Source organism: Apostichopus japonicus, chromosome 12, assembly GCF_037975245.1.
Source record: "Apostichopus japonicus isolate 1M-3 chromosome 12, ASM3797524v1, whole genome shotgun sequence".
Lineage (NCBI taxonomy): Eukaryota > Metazoa > Echinodermata > Holothuroidea > Aspidochirotida > Stichopodidae > Apostichopus > Apostichopus japonicus.
Genome location: NC_092572.1, coordinates 25,829,825 through 25,848,766, shown reverse-complemented (window position 1 = coordinate 25,848,766; position 18,942 = coordinate 25,829,825). Strand labels below are relative to the sequence as shown.

General features: G+C 40.2%; 1 protein-coding gene across 3 annotated transcripts in view; it reads right to left on the bottom strand.

The window, feature by feature from the left end:
- Window positions 1–18,942, bottom strand: part of LOC139977139 (alpha-2,8-sialyltransferase 8B-like) — a 40,799-nt gene that overhangs the window by 17,451 nt on the left and 4,406 nt on the right. Inside the window, exon 1 of one of the 3 annotated variants that reach the window (XM_071986252.1) lies at window positions 4,740–5,025. The exons of 1 other annotated variant lie outside the window; for it this stretch is intronic. In XM_071986252.1, coding sequence (XP_071842353.1) covers window positions 4,740–4,879 — 140 coding nt within the window. In that variant the 5' untranslated portion in view covers window positions 4,880–5,025. Of the gene's footprint in view, window positions 1–678; window positions 1,195–4,739; window positions 5,026–18,942 lie in introns of those variants that run through there. One more of the 3 variants, XM_071986250.1, reaches the window with a different exon arrangement.

The window sequence follows — 18,942 nt, the reverse complement described above, 5'->3', positions numbered from 1 at the left end:
GATGCTAGATCTGTCTTTTGGGTTTGTTTAATTTTATAGTTGTCCACCATCCTCTGACCTTTCCATGTTCACCCTTGGTGGTGCCAATTCACCTATTTTAAGTTATATCATTCAACAGCTTTGTTTGTGGTCAGTAAAAACAGGGGCTTCAAAATATCTGTATAGATCGTTATGAATATATTGATGAACTATCCATGACACAATAAAGGGAGAAAAAGTGCCAAAATAATGTCGAAATATCTACCAATAAATTGACATATGTTGCCCAATTAGGAGTAAAGGATGCCCAGACATTTAAGTATGCGTATTCAATATTTCGCCAACGAATGATAAACATTGCCCAACAGGCGACTTGGGTAATTTATAAGTTACTATGTATTGCCTGTATAATATCCAAACTACGAGTAAAACCATTACAGAACAGTAATTGGTCAATATATGCCCAACCGTTGGTTGGATTCATATTTCCTCAGCGTTCGTTAAGAAAGTTGGCTAGAAAAACTAGGTTCTAAACAACTAGTTGTTTATTTATATTGGCAGTCTTTATTTTTATAATTTACCTCCAATTTATTTAAAAAATTGACTAACGTATACGTTTTCACGATCTTAGTTAGTCTCTAATTGAGACATGTAGCAAAGCAACGTATATAGCATATACATAAGAGAAATGCCGCTTACCTGTCACATATTTTATCGCACATTTTACGTACATCAAACACACGATCCTTTGCTTTTTGTATGTTGTAAACGTAAAGGTCAGTAACAACTTTTTTGATTTCAGCTGCCGTTTTAATCCTTGATGTTGTTCTCAAACTGCGCTGTAACAGCACAAATAACGTTAGAATGACAACAGAACATATAAAAAGAGCCCTAAGTTTTCTACAAAGTCTCTCCATATTTATTCGATATTTATATTACGATATTTAGTATGGTTCAGAGGTCTCCGTGTATACATCGCTTAAAAAACGCCCAAAGTAAGATCCTAACGTTAAATGCGTTATGTTAAATTGCGTTTACTTAAGCTTAACTCCAGCAAAAGTTTCGATGGCCTGTATGATGTGTAATTGAGGTACGATCCTTCCGTTGTGATTTTATCTCGGAACGTTGGTAGAATCCGTGCATTCATTTAGTCTTATTATACTACATCGCCTTTTCTTCCCTTTACGATAACTAAAGTCTCTGTACACAGCTAATCATATCTTCAACCACCCACACAACAAATAGTCTTTAAACTTGAAAAACGAAAGTAAACATAGCTAGCAATCGATAGCAAACAATTAACTGAACTTTGAATTGCATTTATAAGCAGACAAGAAACAATAATCTGTGAAATGTTTCATATGTCAGGGGCGTATCCAGGGGGGGCGCAACAGGCGCGCGCCCCCCTATTGGCCGTCACCAAAAAAAAAAAAGTTTAGCAAAAAAAAAAAAAAAAAAAAAAAAAAAAAAGATGACGACCTTTATGTGAGATGTCGGTGATCGCTCAACCCCCCCCCCCCCTCCCGTATGCTTTATTTTTTGTTTGCCAAAAAAAGGTTCTGGCGAAGTTTGGCGGCATAATAGTTTTAGAAACATAGATGGTAATTGTGTTTGTATTATCACTATAAACACTAAATTACATGCCAGCCATACTAAATTGTGCATTTTGTGTCCATATTTACTGGAAATGTTGCTTATTATTAAGGTCGAAAAATGGATCACATATGGCCATGGGCGGCGATCCTGGGTGGAGGGGGGATATATCCCCCCATGAAAATGGGTAGAGGGGATGTAATGCACCATATCCCCCCCCCCCCCACCAAATGCCAGGGATAAGAATATTTTCATGCCTACATTTATCTTCGTTAATGTACGGCTCTTTTTTAGCTTCATTTCTCGCCTACCATAAACGCAGTGCGATCTTTTCAAATAAAGCGTCTTTATAAAGCAAAAATAGTTGACTGTAGGCTTCATTGGCCCTATAACAACAAAATGTACTATTGCGCCCACGGTATTGATATAGTACATATATGCACCCTCATAGTATTCATATAGGCCCTATAGTAGGCCTACACACGTACATGTTCCCTCGAACAGCTGAGAATCTCATGTAACCAGGGTAATGCTTAATACACGTTTCACCTGGATGCCCTAGCAATCGGTACCTAGGAATGTAACTATGTGTAATTGTGTATTGCATGTGTATAGGCCTATAATAGCCTGCATGAGGCCAATTTCTTCATCGAATAATATAACAGAGCTCTCGAACATTCTAACGTTGCGCCTGAAACAAGATTGACAGGGGCAATTTTCCCAAAATATCACCCGAAATTAAAAAAAAAGTATTTTGGATCCTGATTATGAGATATTTCGGACATGACATCCCTATTTTAAAGTTGGGTATATGCCGCTTGGAAACCTCGGGAAGTGCCGTTTCCGGCCATCTAGAGGGTTTGTTAATACCAAAATTTTCTTGTACGCTTCGCGCCAACGCATGGTGGCGCTACGCTTAGATAGTCAACAAGATCATATCCCCCCCCACTCGGAAGTACGGATCGCCGCCCATGCATATGACACCATTTTGCATTTCAGCCCTTCTTTGAAAGCAAAAATTGTACACCCCTCCCCTTAGACCCATCCCCCAGGACGGCGATCATTCATGCCTGGCGCCCCCTATTGGAAAATCCTGGATACGCCCCTGTATGTAATGTATGCTGAGTTTATAGCCATGTAGTAGATAGTGTGAGTTTTAGACTTGTTGCTTCTAATGACATAGGGAAAAAACTGGGGCTACTGTCGGGACGAAGTGTTATGATGAAAGAATGATCCCTCGCTTTTTCTCCACTTAATTTTTGGGTTGTCATAAATACAACACTTACACATGTCGGCGAAAACATGGATTGTCACCTTTAATCCACCCGTTGTAAAATCGTAAATTGTAAAATATCTTTCTGTAAACAAATAAATATTTTCATGCATGAACTGATCAATTTATTTCTCTAAGAGTAAATAATTCATTGTTCTAACTATAATGTTATGTTAATAACAGTTCTCAGATGTTTATATATATGTTGAATATCATGTCAGTAAGGAATATTGAGTGGATTATGAACTAAATATCCGAACAGTATGAAAATTTAGCAGCTTCTTACATTTTGTCGCCGTTTTCCCACTTTTATACATATCCGTCGAGTATTTACATGTATTCATCACAAAAGAGCAAACTAAGAAATAAGCCAAGTTTTTTCCCCTGTCAAGAGCGTTAATTGGCGAGTAATTACGGACTTCTGCAGATAAGGAGTAAAGTGTCTTCCTACGAAATCCTCATTTAAAATTGATCACATACAGTTCCTAAAGTCCACTAGTTTGAAATCAACCAATCAGGGATTAGCTAACATGTTTATTTATGAGCCGGGGCTTAAAATAGATCCTTTGAAAATCCGCTCTATACTAACGTGAAAATCCGCCCTTCACTAAGACTGCCGTTCATTTTTCGTCACTGCCCACTTCTTTACCTTTCAAGGTTATTAGACTGGAATGTTAGCCTGTGTTACGTTATCAGTTCGCCAAGCATAGCAAATAAAATCCAACTTGGAAGTCACTTGCACAGCTCAATTTTCCCGCGATCTACAGCGAGAGGCTATTAACATGTCGCTCATAGAATTTAAATAGTCATATGATAGGCGGGGTTTATTGCGACCCTAACGGAAAATATCAACAACAAAAAACGTTAAAAGTTGAACATTTCTTCGACTTTCATTCCACCATTTGAAGTTGGATTTGAATAGATAAGCTAGTTATATATGTCGCTTTGGCATCGTAGTGTCAATTAGGTTAAGAAAGTTATAGAAAAGGACGCAAAAAGCTGCTTCAAGTTAATCGTATAGATTTAAAACATCATGCAATACAACATCATTTCTATTCCCTTACTTCTTAGATTTTGGGGGGGGGGGGTGGGTAGGGGCTTTGGGTAAAGGATTTTAGTTGCAAAAGGGTGCATCATTTGAAGAATATTTTTGTAGTACAACTTCAAACACAACACAAGTATATCACATCGGAATATTATGTTGAAACAAATGGACATGAGTATTCATTAAATACGACATACACGTTCCATATGACGGTCTGACCTTCGACCGAAATTGTAAAACACAAAATCTTAAGTAAACTTGTTTAGAGAATCTCAGTTCTAGGCTGGGGTGCTTCCCATTTCAGTGTGGTATTCCTACCCCTTCCCTCTCTTTCTATGCAACTTACTGCGGCGTATTGGAGAATATGCTGTCGTTGAATTGTATGCATATTCAGCAGACGACAGTTTAGGACAGCCAATTGAGACAATTTCTGAATGATCGTAGCCTATATCCTAGTCAATACTATATGAAACGGGACATGGAATTACATTATAGCAAACACGTGCCAACTGTCTGTATTAGTTATCAAAACTTGACAATACTAGTAAACATCAAAGCAGTTTGGCAAAGGTTTCATACTAAAATGCTGCCCTTTAGATAATACAGTGTTTATTTGCGCCATTGAAAAACCAGCACGATATACTATATAAAATATGATATATTCCATCACTGTTTGTCACGGGGCAACCAGTGATTTTTTTTTGGCGAAAGAATTGGTAATTTTTAAAACGTGATACAACATCAAGGTCACGAAAAATTGAACTACCCTGCATGAATTTAAAAAGGAGAGGGATGCATGGTCACTGCAAGAAAGAAATTATAATATTTCCAAGGTATTCCAGTTCTCACCTTGTCACCTTGTGCCGTTGAGTCGTGTCCGACCCCTGGTGATGACCATGACTTTCATCCTCCAATCCTTCCGGCTCCTGGTTGCCCCTCGCAGTCCATCCAGAGTCAACCCAGTGGCCTGCTTGACACCATCCATCCATCGTGCTCGTGGCCTGCCCTTCTTTCGTGATCCATCACCCATTCCCACCAATATTGATTTTTCCATGGAGTCGTCCGCTCGCATGATATGACCGAAAAAATGTAGTTGCTGCCTCAGAATCTGTGCTTCCAGTGGAAGTGAGGGTTTTATTTGTTCCATAATCGATATATTCGTTCTGTGTGCAGTCCAAGGACTCTCAATAGCCTGCGCCAGCACCATAATTCAAAACTGTCTATTCTTTCCCTCATTCCCTTTGTTATTGTCCATGATTCACTCCCATAGAGCACAACTGGGAAAACTAGTACTCTCATCAGTTGACTCTTCGTTATTATAGAGATTGCTTTGTCCTTCCAAATCTTGTTCAACCCCGCCACAGCAGCTCTTCCAAGAGCTAGCCGTCTCACAATCTCCCCCTTACAGGTACCACTGTCATCAATTCTAGAACCGAGAAAGTTAAAGTCATGTACTATTTCAACTTTGTTTCCACCCAGAATAATTTCGTCCAGCTCCTCTGTGCACATAACCTTGGTATTCTTTAAGTTCAGGTGTATAGACCAGCCTGAGCGCTATGTGTCTGCACACGTTCCATCAGATTAAGGAGGTCTTCTTTGCTTTCTGCGAGCAGTGTAGTGTCATCAGCATATCTGAGGTTGTTGAATCTTCTGCCACCTATCTTCACCCCATAGCTCTACATTGTCTAGATTGGCTTGTCTCATTATGTACTCGCTATAAAGGTTGAAAAGGTAAGGTGAAAGGATACACCTCTGTCGAACTCCCTTGCCGATGTTGAAACTTTCTGTATCCCCATATTCGGTTCGAACATTCGCTTCCTTCTCATTATATAATGATTTAATCACAATGTACAAGGTGCTTGGGAATTCCCATTTCCGTCAACATGGTCCACAGTGTTGAATGGTCAACACAATCAAAAGCTTTGTAGTCTATGAAGCACATATAAACGGGACGCTGGAACTCTCTTGACCTTTCCAGAATCCATCGAAGGTTGGCAATTTGGTCCCAAGTGCCTCTGCCTTTCCGGAAGCCTGCTTGTTCGATTGACATTTCTCGTCCCATGTATCCCTCTAGTCTGTGTTGAATTACCTTCAGCATGACTTTACTTGCATGTGAGATCAGTGCTATCGTTCGGTTGTTTTAGCAAATTCGGGGATCACTTTTCTTCGGAATCGGGATGTATATGGATTCCTTCCATCTTTTTGGCCAAACACCCGTGCACCAGATTCGCTGACAAATTACTAAGTGCCGGTTTCTCAAAGATCACTAAGTCGCGTACAAGACTTAGTCCACTCTTCACTAAGTAGCTTAACGGGACTTAGTCTACGTCTCGTCTTGACGAGACTTAGGGACTGATCTTAGTGTATTTCTAGTCATGTGATCGTATTGGCGCCAATTTTAAACCTGCTGAGTCTGCACAAATTACACCATACACGAACGATATCAACTACAACAATGGCCGCTCAGATTGCTCAGGAAACTACCTTTTACCATGGCAGTGTTGAAGTAGGCTTACTGGCAATTTTGAATTCCAAAAACATGATTACAATCAAATTTAACCGAGTTTCTTCTCACAAAAAGCTGTGTTTATTTGCCTTTATTCAAAATCACCTGTCAATATTGGGAAATTTAATGTAACACATACTAGAACTGACATATGCTTGTAATGTTACCACAATATACAGTTGTTCAAGGGAAGAGGGGTTCAACTTATGCAATGAGTCAACTACCATTGCGAGGATATAAGTACAAGTATACCAAAATGAATACAAACAACAATAGTATCCAGGTAACCCTCAGGGTAAATACTATATATTAACCATAAAGTTAAAGATGGATCAAGAGTACGAATACGCAAAAATTAATTAATCACTAACAGTCCACTAAACCTGCTACCTTATACATATATATTACATGACAGTACTATGAAAGATCACATTTAATGTATTTATTTGTTTTATCACAACATTCAGGTAATAATAATAATAAAAACAAATACAAAGAGTTGTGAAAGGAAGTGTTCTAAAAAAAACCTTTATGGCTTAACGAGTAGTGCACTCTCTGCTTAACTTTGAAAATATACATAAATATATGTCTCAACATTCAAAACCACCTGACCCTTTCCACATTATTCCAACCTTTCCCCACCCATAAATCCCAGCTATAAGCCCACCATCCACTCAAAACCTCCCATCCCTATCCTCACCCAACACCTGTTGAAACTTTTGCCTGACAATTTGGGATTATTATGGGTATCTTCAAACAATTTGTTTGATTTTCTTTAAATGCTAAAAGTTAAAATTAAACAAAACTGTTAGCAAACTGCTTATCAACTAAAGAGCCCGTGTAAGAGAATGTGTAAAAGTAAGTTGGCCTGACGCTTCGTTCCAGCAAGATCTTCTTCAGAGGCTGAATGACAAGTAACAGTAACAGAAGGGACAAATACACGGACAGAATACAGACAGGTTAATGAGCAGGGTAAACACAAAAGAGATAAATGTTAGAGGATTAGTAGACAAGGGATGAAGAAAAGAAAGAAACCAACAAGGGCAAGAGGAGAGGTAGGAGGAGATAAACTGTAGAGGGACAAAGAGGTGATTAAGGGAAGAGGGTAGGATTAAACTAGAGAAGGACAAAGACAGAAAGGTGTGGTGAAAAAAAAGGGTGGAAGAGAGCTAGGAGAAGATGGGTGACAGTAAGGGGGGAAGGGGAGGGAAGGATTTCGGAAGCAGAAGAAAGGTTAGTCATGTCCTTCCTGAATGTTGAGTCCATGAGGTTGAATGTTTCGAAGGCATTGCATCCAGTCTCTCTCTGGTGATTCGTACTAGGTCAGGACGGCTACCGAAATATTTAATCCCCTGCTGCCTTCTTCCAGTTTCTGTTGAGTATGATAAAGGTTAAACAAGTTAAATACATGTTTATATTTCATCCAATAGCACCAGCACCAACAAAAAAATAAACCAACACTGATATATACAACATGATAACAGAAGGCCTCTCCATAATGAAATATAAAATTTCAACCTGGGCATCCATTAGAAAGCAAAGGAAAACATCATTTGTTCAAGATATCACTCAAGATCAGTCATCTGACAACTTTTGAATTCTTAAGTGATTTTTTTTTATGGCTTCCTACATTTCAAATGATATTTTAATAACAAAAGTTAGGATCTACTCAGGCTATTGTAAAACCAAGTCTTGTGTAGTGGAATCTCTTAGCTGTAGCTGCAAAACAAACAAACATACAGACAATTTGAACACAAAATGATTGCTGTGGAATTCACAAACCTTTCCTTCATCTTCTCTTCTTTACTGGACCCCTTCCCTCCAGTGCCAAAGAGCAGTGCCTTGTGAGTGGAGACAAACTCCACCAAAGTCAGTGTTTCCACCTCTGAGAAATCAGGACACCCGTTTTCGCCTTTTCCCGAAGAGGAATATATATAGGGCAACAAGATACAATGAGTGCTCTTCTGATTTGACCACTAACTGTAATACTGACATACAACATCTGAGTAGCGGTGTAATGTTAGTGTTATTGTTAATGTCAGGTAAGGTCTATCCAACTAGGTTAGGCCTAATTTCTTATGGGACTGGCATACACGTTCAACAGCCTACTCTGTACTACTAGCCTAAAAGCCTAATTTCTTATGGGACTGGCATAGACGTTCAACAGCCTACTCTGTACCAGCCTAATAGCATTAATGTAAATAGGCTTGGCATACGTGAACATTCATGGCGGCAAAAGGTAAGTAGGTCTAGGCTACTACTAGGCCCACTTAGCAGGCACAGTATCCACTTGGGCACTGACGCCATAGCCTACCTAAGCCTAGGCCCATAGACTAGCTTTTGGCTTTGTAAAGTTGTAGCATGTAGGCTATATAGCACTGCACTATAACTAAGCCTACGTAGGCTAGTATAGTATTAGTAGTCACTTGAAACATGCCATGATCTACCTTACGACTGTAATGCTAGCCCATACTAGCCTAGCCCTTGAAGAGGACTGTAGTGTGGGTTCCTCGCGATCAGCCTCAGCGGCTTTCTGACTCGGATTTAGAAAACATAAGCATAGTACTTCGTACGCCTAGGCCTTATACTGATAATTGCTAACACTTGGCCTATGCTGTGTTACGGTTAAAGTTCTAAATATGGTTACTAGGCTATTTGGTCCCATTACGTCTGCACTGTAGCTTATTAGTAACAACGAAGGAGACAACTTTATGTCTCGATAACTGCATGAGAAATCTCTCCGTCTATTTGACGTCAACATATTAATATTTCATAAGTTTTGGCCAAATATTGTGATTACAAAAGGCATTTTACTTGGTATTTACCTTTCCCATTCTTGCAATTGTAAAGTTCGTTCGTGCGATGAACTGTTAAAATTTTTCGGGGTCAAAGGTCACAGCCTCGTTCATCTCAACAAAAATAAAATGTACGCATCTTAAGATGCGTCTTAGTGAAGAACATTTTGTGAAACCGAGATCCAAACAGTACTTTACTAAGACGCATCTTAGTGTAAGTCGAGTCCGCAGAGCATTAAGTCCTGTGTGCGTAAGTCGAGTTTAGTGAAACAGGCCCCAGGTGTTTGAAATAACCAGCCGGTTTGCCTCGCAGCAATCTAACATGCGTTCAACTGCCTCGTTCCTCTCACCCAGGCCATGTCTCCCACTGATGCCAGCAACTGCTTCTTTTCCAACCTTGGCATTCCAGTCTCCCATAATAACCAGTGCATCACCTCTTGGCACGCTGTCAACTAGGTCTTGTAGTCTGCCATAGAAGTTTTGTGTGTCTTCATTGCTTGCTGCTGGGGTTGGAGCATACACTTGGATAATTGTTGTCTTCACAGGGTGACCATCCAGCCTTATTGAAATCATCCTGTCATTCACCGGGTTGTAGCCTAACACACTCGCCGATGTAGTCTTGTTACAGATCAGTGCAACACCATTTCTTTTGATGCGCTCATGTCCAGAGAAGAACAACTTGCATCCATTTGACTGGAAGTGGCCCATGTCAGTCCATTTGAGCTCACTTATACCCAAGATCTCAACTGATGTTCTCTCCATCTCTTTGAAAACTATATCCAGTTTACCTCTGTTCATCGTTCTGACATTCCATGTTCCTATTTTATGTTCCTTACTGAAGTTCATCCTGCCACTGATGGTCCTGGTGGTCTCGGTCTCTGCACTTCCCGTGGGATTTAGTGCAGCCACGTCATTTCTACCAGCTCTGGTGACAGGATGTTGCTCTTCCCCGGTAGTAGGTTTAGTGCTTTCAGGCCCTCGGGTCCCACCTTCCGGCACTATATCTGTTCTCGTAATGTCTGTCATGGTCATTTTCTTGGCAGATTACAGAAGTGGTTTGCCATTGCCTTCTTCCGGCCCAGGATATACCTCCCAGACATCGGTCCCGCCCTCTGTTAGCCTACAGCCAAGCAAGCCAAGCTAACTCTACTGCAGTTACCAGGGAATACGTGACTATGCCACAAGTGCACAGCTCGGACGTAGCGGAACGGACCTCCATTAAGCCCCCAGTTCTACGGTGGCTTAATAGGAACATAGAAAAAAAAGGGTCCTCAAATCTTAACATTTTGACTTTTTATCTCAAACATTTGACATTTGATCTCAGAATTTTAACTTCTAAGGTAAAACATTGTACAAATCTTGATGTAAAATGTCACATTTTTGACATTAAAAGTCAAACCTTTGCTATAAAAATCAAAATTTTGACACAATAAGTCAAAAGTTTGACTTTAAAATTCAGCATTTTGAGATAAGAAGTCAACATTTTGAGATTTGAGGACAATGTTTTTCCCTATGTCACTATTAAGCCGCGGTACATTTTCACTTGTTTCAAAGAATGATTCCATATACATGGAAAATAAAACCAGATTAATGTAATATTTTCTGCATCGCTTCATACATTAAAAAGTAGATTTTTACAATCCTCCTTTATTTGCTAATTGGAGCACCGATACTGATTTTTTCTTGGGGGGGGGGGGCAAGACAGCCTGGGGCCAAGACAATTTTTTTCAAAATTCACCAAGTTAACATATGTGTTAGCTGCTGAATTTCGGAAAACACTCTGACCAGGCGGGTTTAATGGAGAAAAGCTGTCGCTATCAAAAGAAAGAAATTTATTTTCCGTTGCCTTTATGACGCGAACGATTTACTGTAAAATCACTGCTACCAACCATGCTCATCACACAAATGTAACCTCTATATATGTACTCGTATCGTCCACTTTTTACCCAATTCCACGGAGGAAACGTCTGAAAACACCTGTTTATTCATTGCAATGAAAGGGAATGACACAATTTCGCAAGCTACATGGGTAAGACCAAAAGTAAGATACTATTCAAGAGAATGAACCTAACACAGGCTAGCCACGAACGTGAAAGTAATTCCTAGGCCTAACGGTCGTACACGAAACAGAGAGATTTGATTGGCGCTTAATCTGTTGGGCGGGGCTTGCAAATGTTATTGAAGTTTGTAGAATCTACGGACTCAATAAAAAATCTGGCGAATTTCGTAAAGCTCAAAATGTTTAACGACAGATAACTCAATAAAAATAACGAATATTGATATGAAAATTGTATAGAACAGTGTCATTTTTACTGAGCTTTGAGGGCAGAAAGCTGGAAAGGTCGAAATTTAAACTTTGGCAAACACACATTGAGACTTTAATAAAGGTCTATTTGAAAATCATTGCTTTGAAAATTATTGGGGCTATTCCCTCCACCCCATCTCGGTGGCTCTTTAAATGTCATTTCATAGTCTAGTACATGTATGCATGGTTTTATTACAATTTCGGTTCATGGAGTTAATTGGTGCGATGTTGTTTTGCTTTGTTTATCTTATTTTTAATTTGTGTTATTTCTTCCCCTACAAGAATACCATTAGTGATTTTACAGTCAAGAAACTAATTACGACCGCCTTCTCCCCAGTACAAAAACAAGTATGGCATAACGATTAGAACATGCTTGACGCATCTATACACAGTACAGGGACTGTAATAATGTGCATTAATTAATGTGCTTGATGTGGAGTAAATCTATAGACTTACGTCCCATCTACCTTCCCCTATATCTAGAGACGCCTTTGAATGGAAAACGTTAATAGCTTCCAAAATGAAAGCAAAAAAAAAAAAAAACGGAAAACCTAAAAATAATAGTATTATTCTAGCAGATATGCCGACTTTGTGCTCGCAAATTTGTTCCAACAACTCTGGAAAAGGCATGTTTGCAAACTTTACCTTAAAGAAATATATAACCCCTAACACAAAATGGTTGGGCTTGAGACATGCTGCAAACGGTTTTGTTGCAACTCGATGTCCGCACCTGTTTTATACTGTACCATTTACCTGACATGGATGTCAAAACTTTTCTTGGCAAGCTGCTAATAAGAAATTCTACTATCAGTGTATTTTGCTAGTATTGCGTCAAAGAAGTTATGGCGTGTAGACTTAAACACTTTACGGTCATCGTGACACAACATTTGCAGGGGCGGATCCAGGGGGGGGCCGACCCGGCCCCGGCCCCCCCTTTTTGGAAATCAGCTGCGTTTTTTTTTATGCGGGAGTACTTCAAATTCCTAATAGGCATAACTTGGTGAAAGAAAAGCCTAATATATATCCAGCTGCTCTTCCCTGAAACGCGATCGTTTTTATTCCAAATTTGAAACTAAGGCAATTATCAGGCCTACGCGACATCACGTATTAATTAGATACGGCTCAGTACTATAGTGCTGACTATTACTGTCAAGGAAAATCAATGCACAGTTAGCAAGTATATCATAATTATCTGAATGAAAGGGGGGGGGGGGTGTAGGCGGTTTTACACTATCTAACGCAACGTAGTCGCCAAGAACCTGAAGTATTTTTAATGGAGGGCCCGAGGAACATGAACTTATAGCATGCTCCTCGTGGTGAAATATAATTGCACCTATTAGGTGAATTGAGTGTACTCTTAATAGTTGGAGAGACTAGTGTAGGTTCTTATGACCAACTAGACCGGTTTCTGCTCTCAAACTTTATAGGAGGAGCTTCATCAGTAGTAGCCTTTGAATATTTTATATTCGGTCTGGGCGTCTCGTTCTCAAAATGCATCTATTTTCTGTGCACGAGTTTTTATGGACTCATAGTGCAGCTACAAGAGCATCTAAAAGAGCTTCGTGTGAACCTTGAGAGTCAGCTGATTCTTCGTTAGTATGAAACCTTGAGTTAACAAGTAAATCTTTGAGATTTTGGGCCCTTTTGTAGGCTATAATCGGTTCTTTTGGAAACAGTTTGGATAATTCCGCGTGCAGGGGCGTAGCGAGCGGGGGGGGGGGGGGGGTGTGGGGGTGTCACACCCCCCAATAATTTGGTCGCTGTCGGCAAATTTTGGGTCTGTCGGCAAAAGGAGAAAAGGTGAAGAGAGCGGAAGGGGAAGAAAGAAGGAAAGCTGAATAGAGAAAAGGAGAACGGGAGCTTCTTTATCGTTTATTTCGATTTTCCAGTTCTTCATCTGATAAACTCATTCACCAATCCAATCACCCGACGCCTGCAAGTTAAAAACCTCTCGGCAAATAACCGATAATGTCACGGCCGTCAGTATAGCTACTGTAGCCAGGCTCAGCTAGACGAGTGCCAGAATCGCCGGCAACTCAGTGAAAGAAATGGAATTAAAGGCTTCCGTATAGGCCGCAGCCCATGAGTCGTGCTATCGTGTGACAACGTGTCGTTATTATCTTCTGTTCAGAATGACGTCATCGCAGATGTCATTCGTTCTCCGTGGAAAACTTAAGGACACGGCTCACGAATTGTACACAATTTTTAACGTTTCTCGCTTGTATATCAATGAATGTTGTTATTTCTCATTACCGGAAAGTTTTCTGAACATTTTCATCACGAAGTTTCCCCATTTCAACAATCGGTGAAAGAGAAAACACAGTTCGATAATTGGTCCCAATTAATTCTTCTTCTGCCGACTGCCATAAAAATAATATCGAAATGGAAATTCTACGGTGCCAAATTTGACTTAAAATATGCACCAGATTGCATCTAAGGACGTTTCAAAACTAAAAATTTTCCAAAGGGGAGGGGGACACCCCCTCCCCTTACACCCCTCCCCCATTTCAGTCACCACTTCCAGATCCGTCGGCAAATTAAATCCTCCACACCCCCCAACAACAAAAATAAACTTCGCTACGCCCCTGTCCGCGTGTTGCGAGATTAAGTGCCAATGTTTCAAAAGTATATTTTTCAAATGCGTGGTTTTGATATGGGGTGTATAGGTAAGCTTGAACACCATTGGTGGTTCCTTTTGTTTAGGTTTGGTAGTGAGGTATTGCCCACGGTTTTCAAATTTTATGCCTTTCGTGGCTGAGGCAATTTCCTCTTTCTTACAGTTACGGAGTAACAATTTCTCTGTGAACGCATTCTTTTTCTGTAAGAATTCAGTCTCATTGTTACAGAGACGTGCGTATCGTAAGACTTCCCCTTTAATGAAGCCTTTAAAAGTGGCAAGTGGGTGTGCAGAATTTCTGTCGAGGTATTGGAAGGTTTCCGTGGGTTTGGTGTAGACTTTGGTGTCTAATAACCCATTGGTTTCAAACCTTGGACCTTTGAAGATTTTCAAATCTAGGTATGTTACCTCGGTGTAATATTTCTACCGTAAACTTTAAGAAGCGGTGAATTTCATTCAACCTGTTTACTAGTTGTTCAAGTTCCTGAGGTGAACCGTCGTAAAGCAATAGAATTTCATCTCTATAGCGGAGCCATTTTAAGATTTTATTATCTGTCGGTAAAATCTGGTTTTCCAGTCTATGCATGACGATATCACAGATTTCCGGAGAGGCTTGGCTACCCATGGCGCAACCGATCTTTTGTAGATAGAATTGGTTATTGAACTCGAAACAGTTTCTTGTTAAAAATAAGTTCAAATTAGTTTGCGCATGGATATGGAAGATATTTTATTTATTCCATATTCGCTTTTTTCCGCCTCTTCATAGACTTCTTGACATATATCTGTTGCCTCCTCTTGGGGAGTATTGGTATACATGGCGACGACATCGAGTGTAGCAAGTACTACTGCTTTTGGTAACGGGGTGGCTTCCACAATTTTCAGAATGTGATTTGTGTCTTTCACATAGGTGCTTTTTTTTTTAATACAATAGGAAGCAAGAAATAGTCCACAAATTCCGATATTTTTTCGGTCGGTGATCCGTTTCCGCTTATTATCGGGCCCTCCCTTAAAAATACTTCAGGTTCTTGGCGACTACGTTGCGTTAGATAGTGTAAAACCGCCAACACCCCCCCCCCCTTTCATTAATAAGTATATCATAATTATCTCATTGAATATATCTTGTTTTATGTTTTTTCTTGGGGTGAATCTGGTGTCCTAATTTTCGCGCAAAAGAAAAAACGAATCGACGCAATAATAGTGTATCCATTGTACATGCACTGTTGAGCGTTGTTAAATATGTGTCTATCGAAAAAATATGTGCACAAAATAAGCGTGTCTGCAACGTTTCTGGTTTTTCTAGTTTTTGGCGAAATGTTTCACCATTTTGCATCTAAGCACTCACAATTAACCAAAAATTTCCAAGGGGAGGGGGACAACCCCTCCCCCTAGACCCCTCCCCCAGGACGCAGATCACTAAAGTGCTACCATCGGGATGTCGGCCCCCCCTTTCTCAAAATCCTGGATCCGCCCCTGATTTGTTACCTCATCGTCCGACCACATACTTTGCATAGTCTCCTGCGACATGTTATACAGGAAAATATCGTTAATAATTATAAAAATGGGCTTTGCCGATTATCTGGACGTCTTCAAGAAAGCAGATGAAACTTTATGCTGTATGTATGCGGATATATGCGGGCAGCTACACTGTGTACTACTCAGCTTAGTTTGGCAAAGTGCCATCCAGATGGCGCAAACATTACAAAACAAAGTAATTTTACTATTCTTTCGAATTTATAGCCAAGTAAGAATAACAATAATTTCTCGTGTGGGCAGTTTTCCAAAAAAGGTAGGGTCAGGCCCATTTTTCTAGTGAAATAAAATAAGCTAAAATTCGGCTTACTAAACGTACAACATATTTAAAAACAAAATTGATACCATACTTAACATCTAGGCATACAGGGTTCTTACCACAGGGTGGTTATAATTGTTAGTTCCTTTTTTTTATATATATTTTGTAACAAGGTATGACACTCATCACGGAAAGCGCACACTGACCAACTTTTTTTTAAATACTTTAAATGTAACTGTCCTTCCTTTTTGGTTCCAATGCCAATGGATGATATGTATACAAATTGGTGTGTATTTGTGTGTGTGACAATGAGCCTCATGAACATTCCCATGAGGCAGAACATTTTTAAATATTGATTACTCACGCGCCATACTTGCATAATATTTTTGTCTTGTTTCCTCTTTTTTTGTTTAGATTGCCTGACAAAGAGAGGAGGCATCACCTGTGGCCCTGTGTTATCAGATGTAGAGCCTGGATACTGTAACTTTGTCCAAACACCAAGAAGTTATGAAAAAACGAGTACAAGAAAGCAGTACCAGATGTTCAGTTTGTTAGACAAAAATATTGTTAACTTGTCAAAGATATCATCAGGTGTAGTGTGGGCTTGTCTGGAACTTTATGAAGCCACATAACAACATATGGTGGTTTGGTGGCCGATATGAAATCAGCTGCAGCACCTTCTTATACTGCCAAAATTCTTGGAAACCAGAATGATTTGGTAAGTAACTGATCACATAATCAAACTACTCGGAAGCTGAACAAAAAACACGGAAGCTGAACCAAATTGACTTAGAAAGCTTCAGGCGAGACATATTATCATCTCCTCTGTATACATCCCCTGTCTCGAACCTGGATCAGCTGGTGGATATGTATGAGCGAGTACTGACTGATCTACTTGACAAGCATGCCCCACTCATGGTGCGTAAAATTACACGCAGACCTCACGCGCCTTGGTTTACAGATGATCACCGTAGCTTGAAAAAAGAAGTTCGGCGTTGTGAGGCTCAGTGGCATCGCACAAAATTGGCAGTTCACAAAGAGATCTTCATTGAGAAATCCAAGCACTACCATGCTGTGTTGAAACAGGCAAAGAAGAATTTCCATCAAAACAAGCTGGTCGCTTGTAACTCTCGCCAACTCTTCAAGGAGGTAGAAAAGCTAACGTCTCCTAAGATCTCCAATGTTAGGCCTAATACCTCCGATAATGGATTGCTAGCTAATCAATTCGCAAATTTCTTCGTAAACAAAATCGAACAAATTCGCAACAACATTTTGAACACTGATAAACCACAGCTTTCAATGACGTTACCTCCCGATGAAACCTCTCACTGTTTTCCTCGATTCGTTCCCGTGTCTGGGGAATCTCTGAGAAAAATCATCATGAACTCCCCCGCCTCAACATGTAGACTGGATCCGATTCCAACAAGCCTGCTCAAAAACTGTATTGATGTTCTTTTGCCGACCATCACTAAAATTGTGAACCTCTCCTTGTCAAATGGGCACTTTCCGGACTGTTTAAAATGTGCTCATATAACACCTCTCTTCAAAAAAGGGAAGGTATGCAAAAATGACTTGAAGAGCTACCGCCCAATCGCAAACTTGAAGTTCCTGGCCAAAACAATTGAACGTGTTTGCTCAAAGCAGATCCAGAACTATCTCCGGAACAATAAACTGCTTGGTGAGAAGCAGAGCGCTTATCGTGCCCACCATAGCACGGAGACGGCGCTGCTGCGCGTCTACAACGACTTGCTTCTCACTGCTGACAAGGGCGAGGAGGCCATCCTAGTGTTGTTGGATTATTCGGCAGCATTCGATACCATTAACCATGACATCTTCTTTCAGCGTCTGCAGAATAGATACGGTGTGTCCGGCAACGCTCTGTGTTGGTTTAAATCATATTTCACCAACAGATCCCAAGCTGTAGTTGTAAATGACTGTATATCTAATGTTCATAAACCAGTAGGAGGAGTTCCTCAAGGATCTGTCATGGGCCCTTTATCGTTCACAATGTATACCTCACCTGTAGAGGATATTATTAAGGCCCATGGTATGAGCGGTATGTTATATGCGGACGACACACAAGTCTATGCGATTAAATCTGGATGTGATCATGGAGCCACACTCGCAAAACTTGGAGCGTGTATTTCCGATATAAGGTTGTGGTCTGCTGCAAATGACATGAAATTGAATGACGACAAAACTGAACTAATTCATATATCTTCTAAATTCCGAACTGCTGCTCCAATTCCTTCACTGAAGATTGGAACCACACACGTCGAGCCAGTCAACAATGCCAGGAATCTAGAAGTTACTTTCGACAAAAATCTGGATATGAATCAACATATTAATAACATATGCCGATCTGCTTCTTCTGCTCTTCATAAAATTGAAAAGATTCGCCGCTGCCTGGATCAGCAAACAGCCGAAACACTAGTCCACGCCTTTGTTTCATCCCGTGTTGACAACTGTAACAGTTTGCTATACGGTTTGCCCGATCAGCAGGTGAATAAGCTTCAACGGATACAAAATTCGGCGGCAAGGTTGATAACCCGCACCAAACGGTCTGAACATATCACACCAATCCTTCGTAATCTTCACTGGCTTTCTGTGAAACAACGCATCAACTTCAAAATCCTGCTTCTAACTTTTAAATGTATCCATGGACTTGCTCCAGTGTACCTACAAAACCTCATCCGGGACTATACGCCACGTTGTTGCCTCCGATCCAGTTCGAAATCTTTACTGGTCACTCCTCCTGTATGCACTAAGTCATACGGCTCTCGCTCGTTTCAGTTCTCTTCCGCTGTCCTCTGGAATGACTTATCGATCAAAGTTAAAGAAGCTCAGTCAGTCAGTTTCAAATCTCTCTTAAAGACTCACATGTTCTCCTGTTTGTAGTTTTCTGTCCTTCAGCGCATAGAGACTTAAGTGTGTATTTGCGCTTTATAAGAACTGTGTATTATTATTATTATTATTATTACTCATTCTCTTTTCATAAGAAGATTGCCCAAGAGTTTGGGCTGTTGCAAGTCTGCTATTG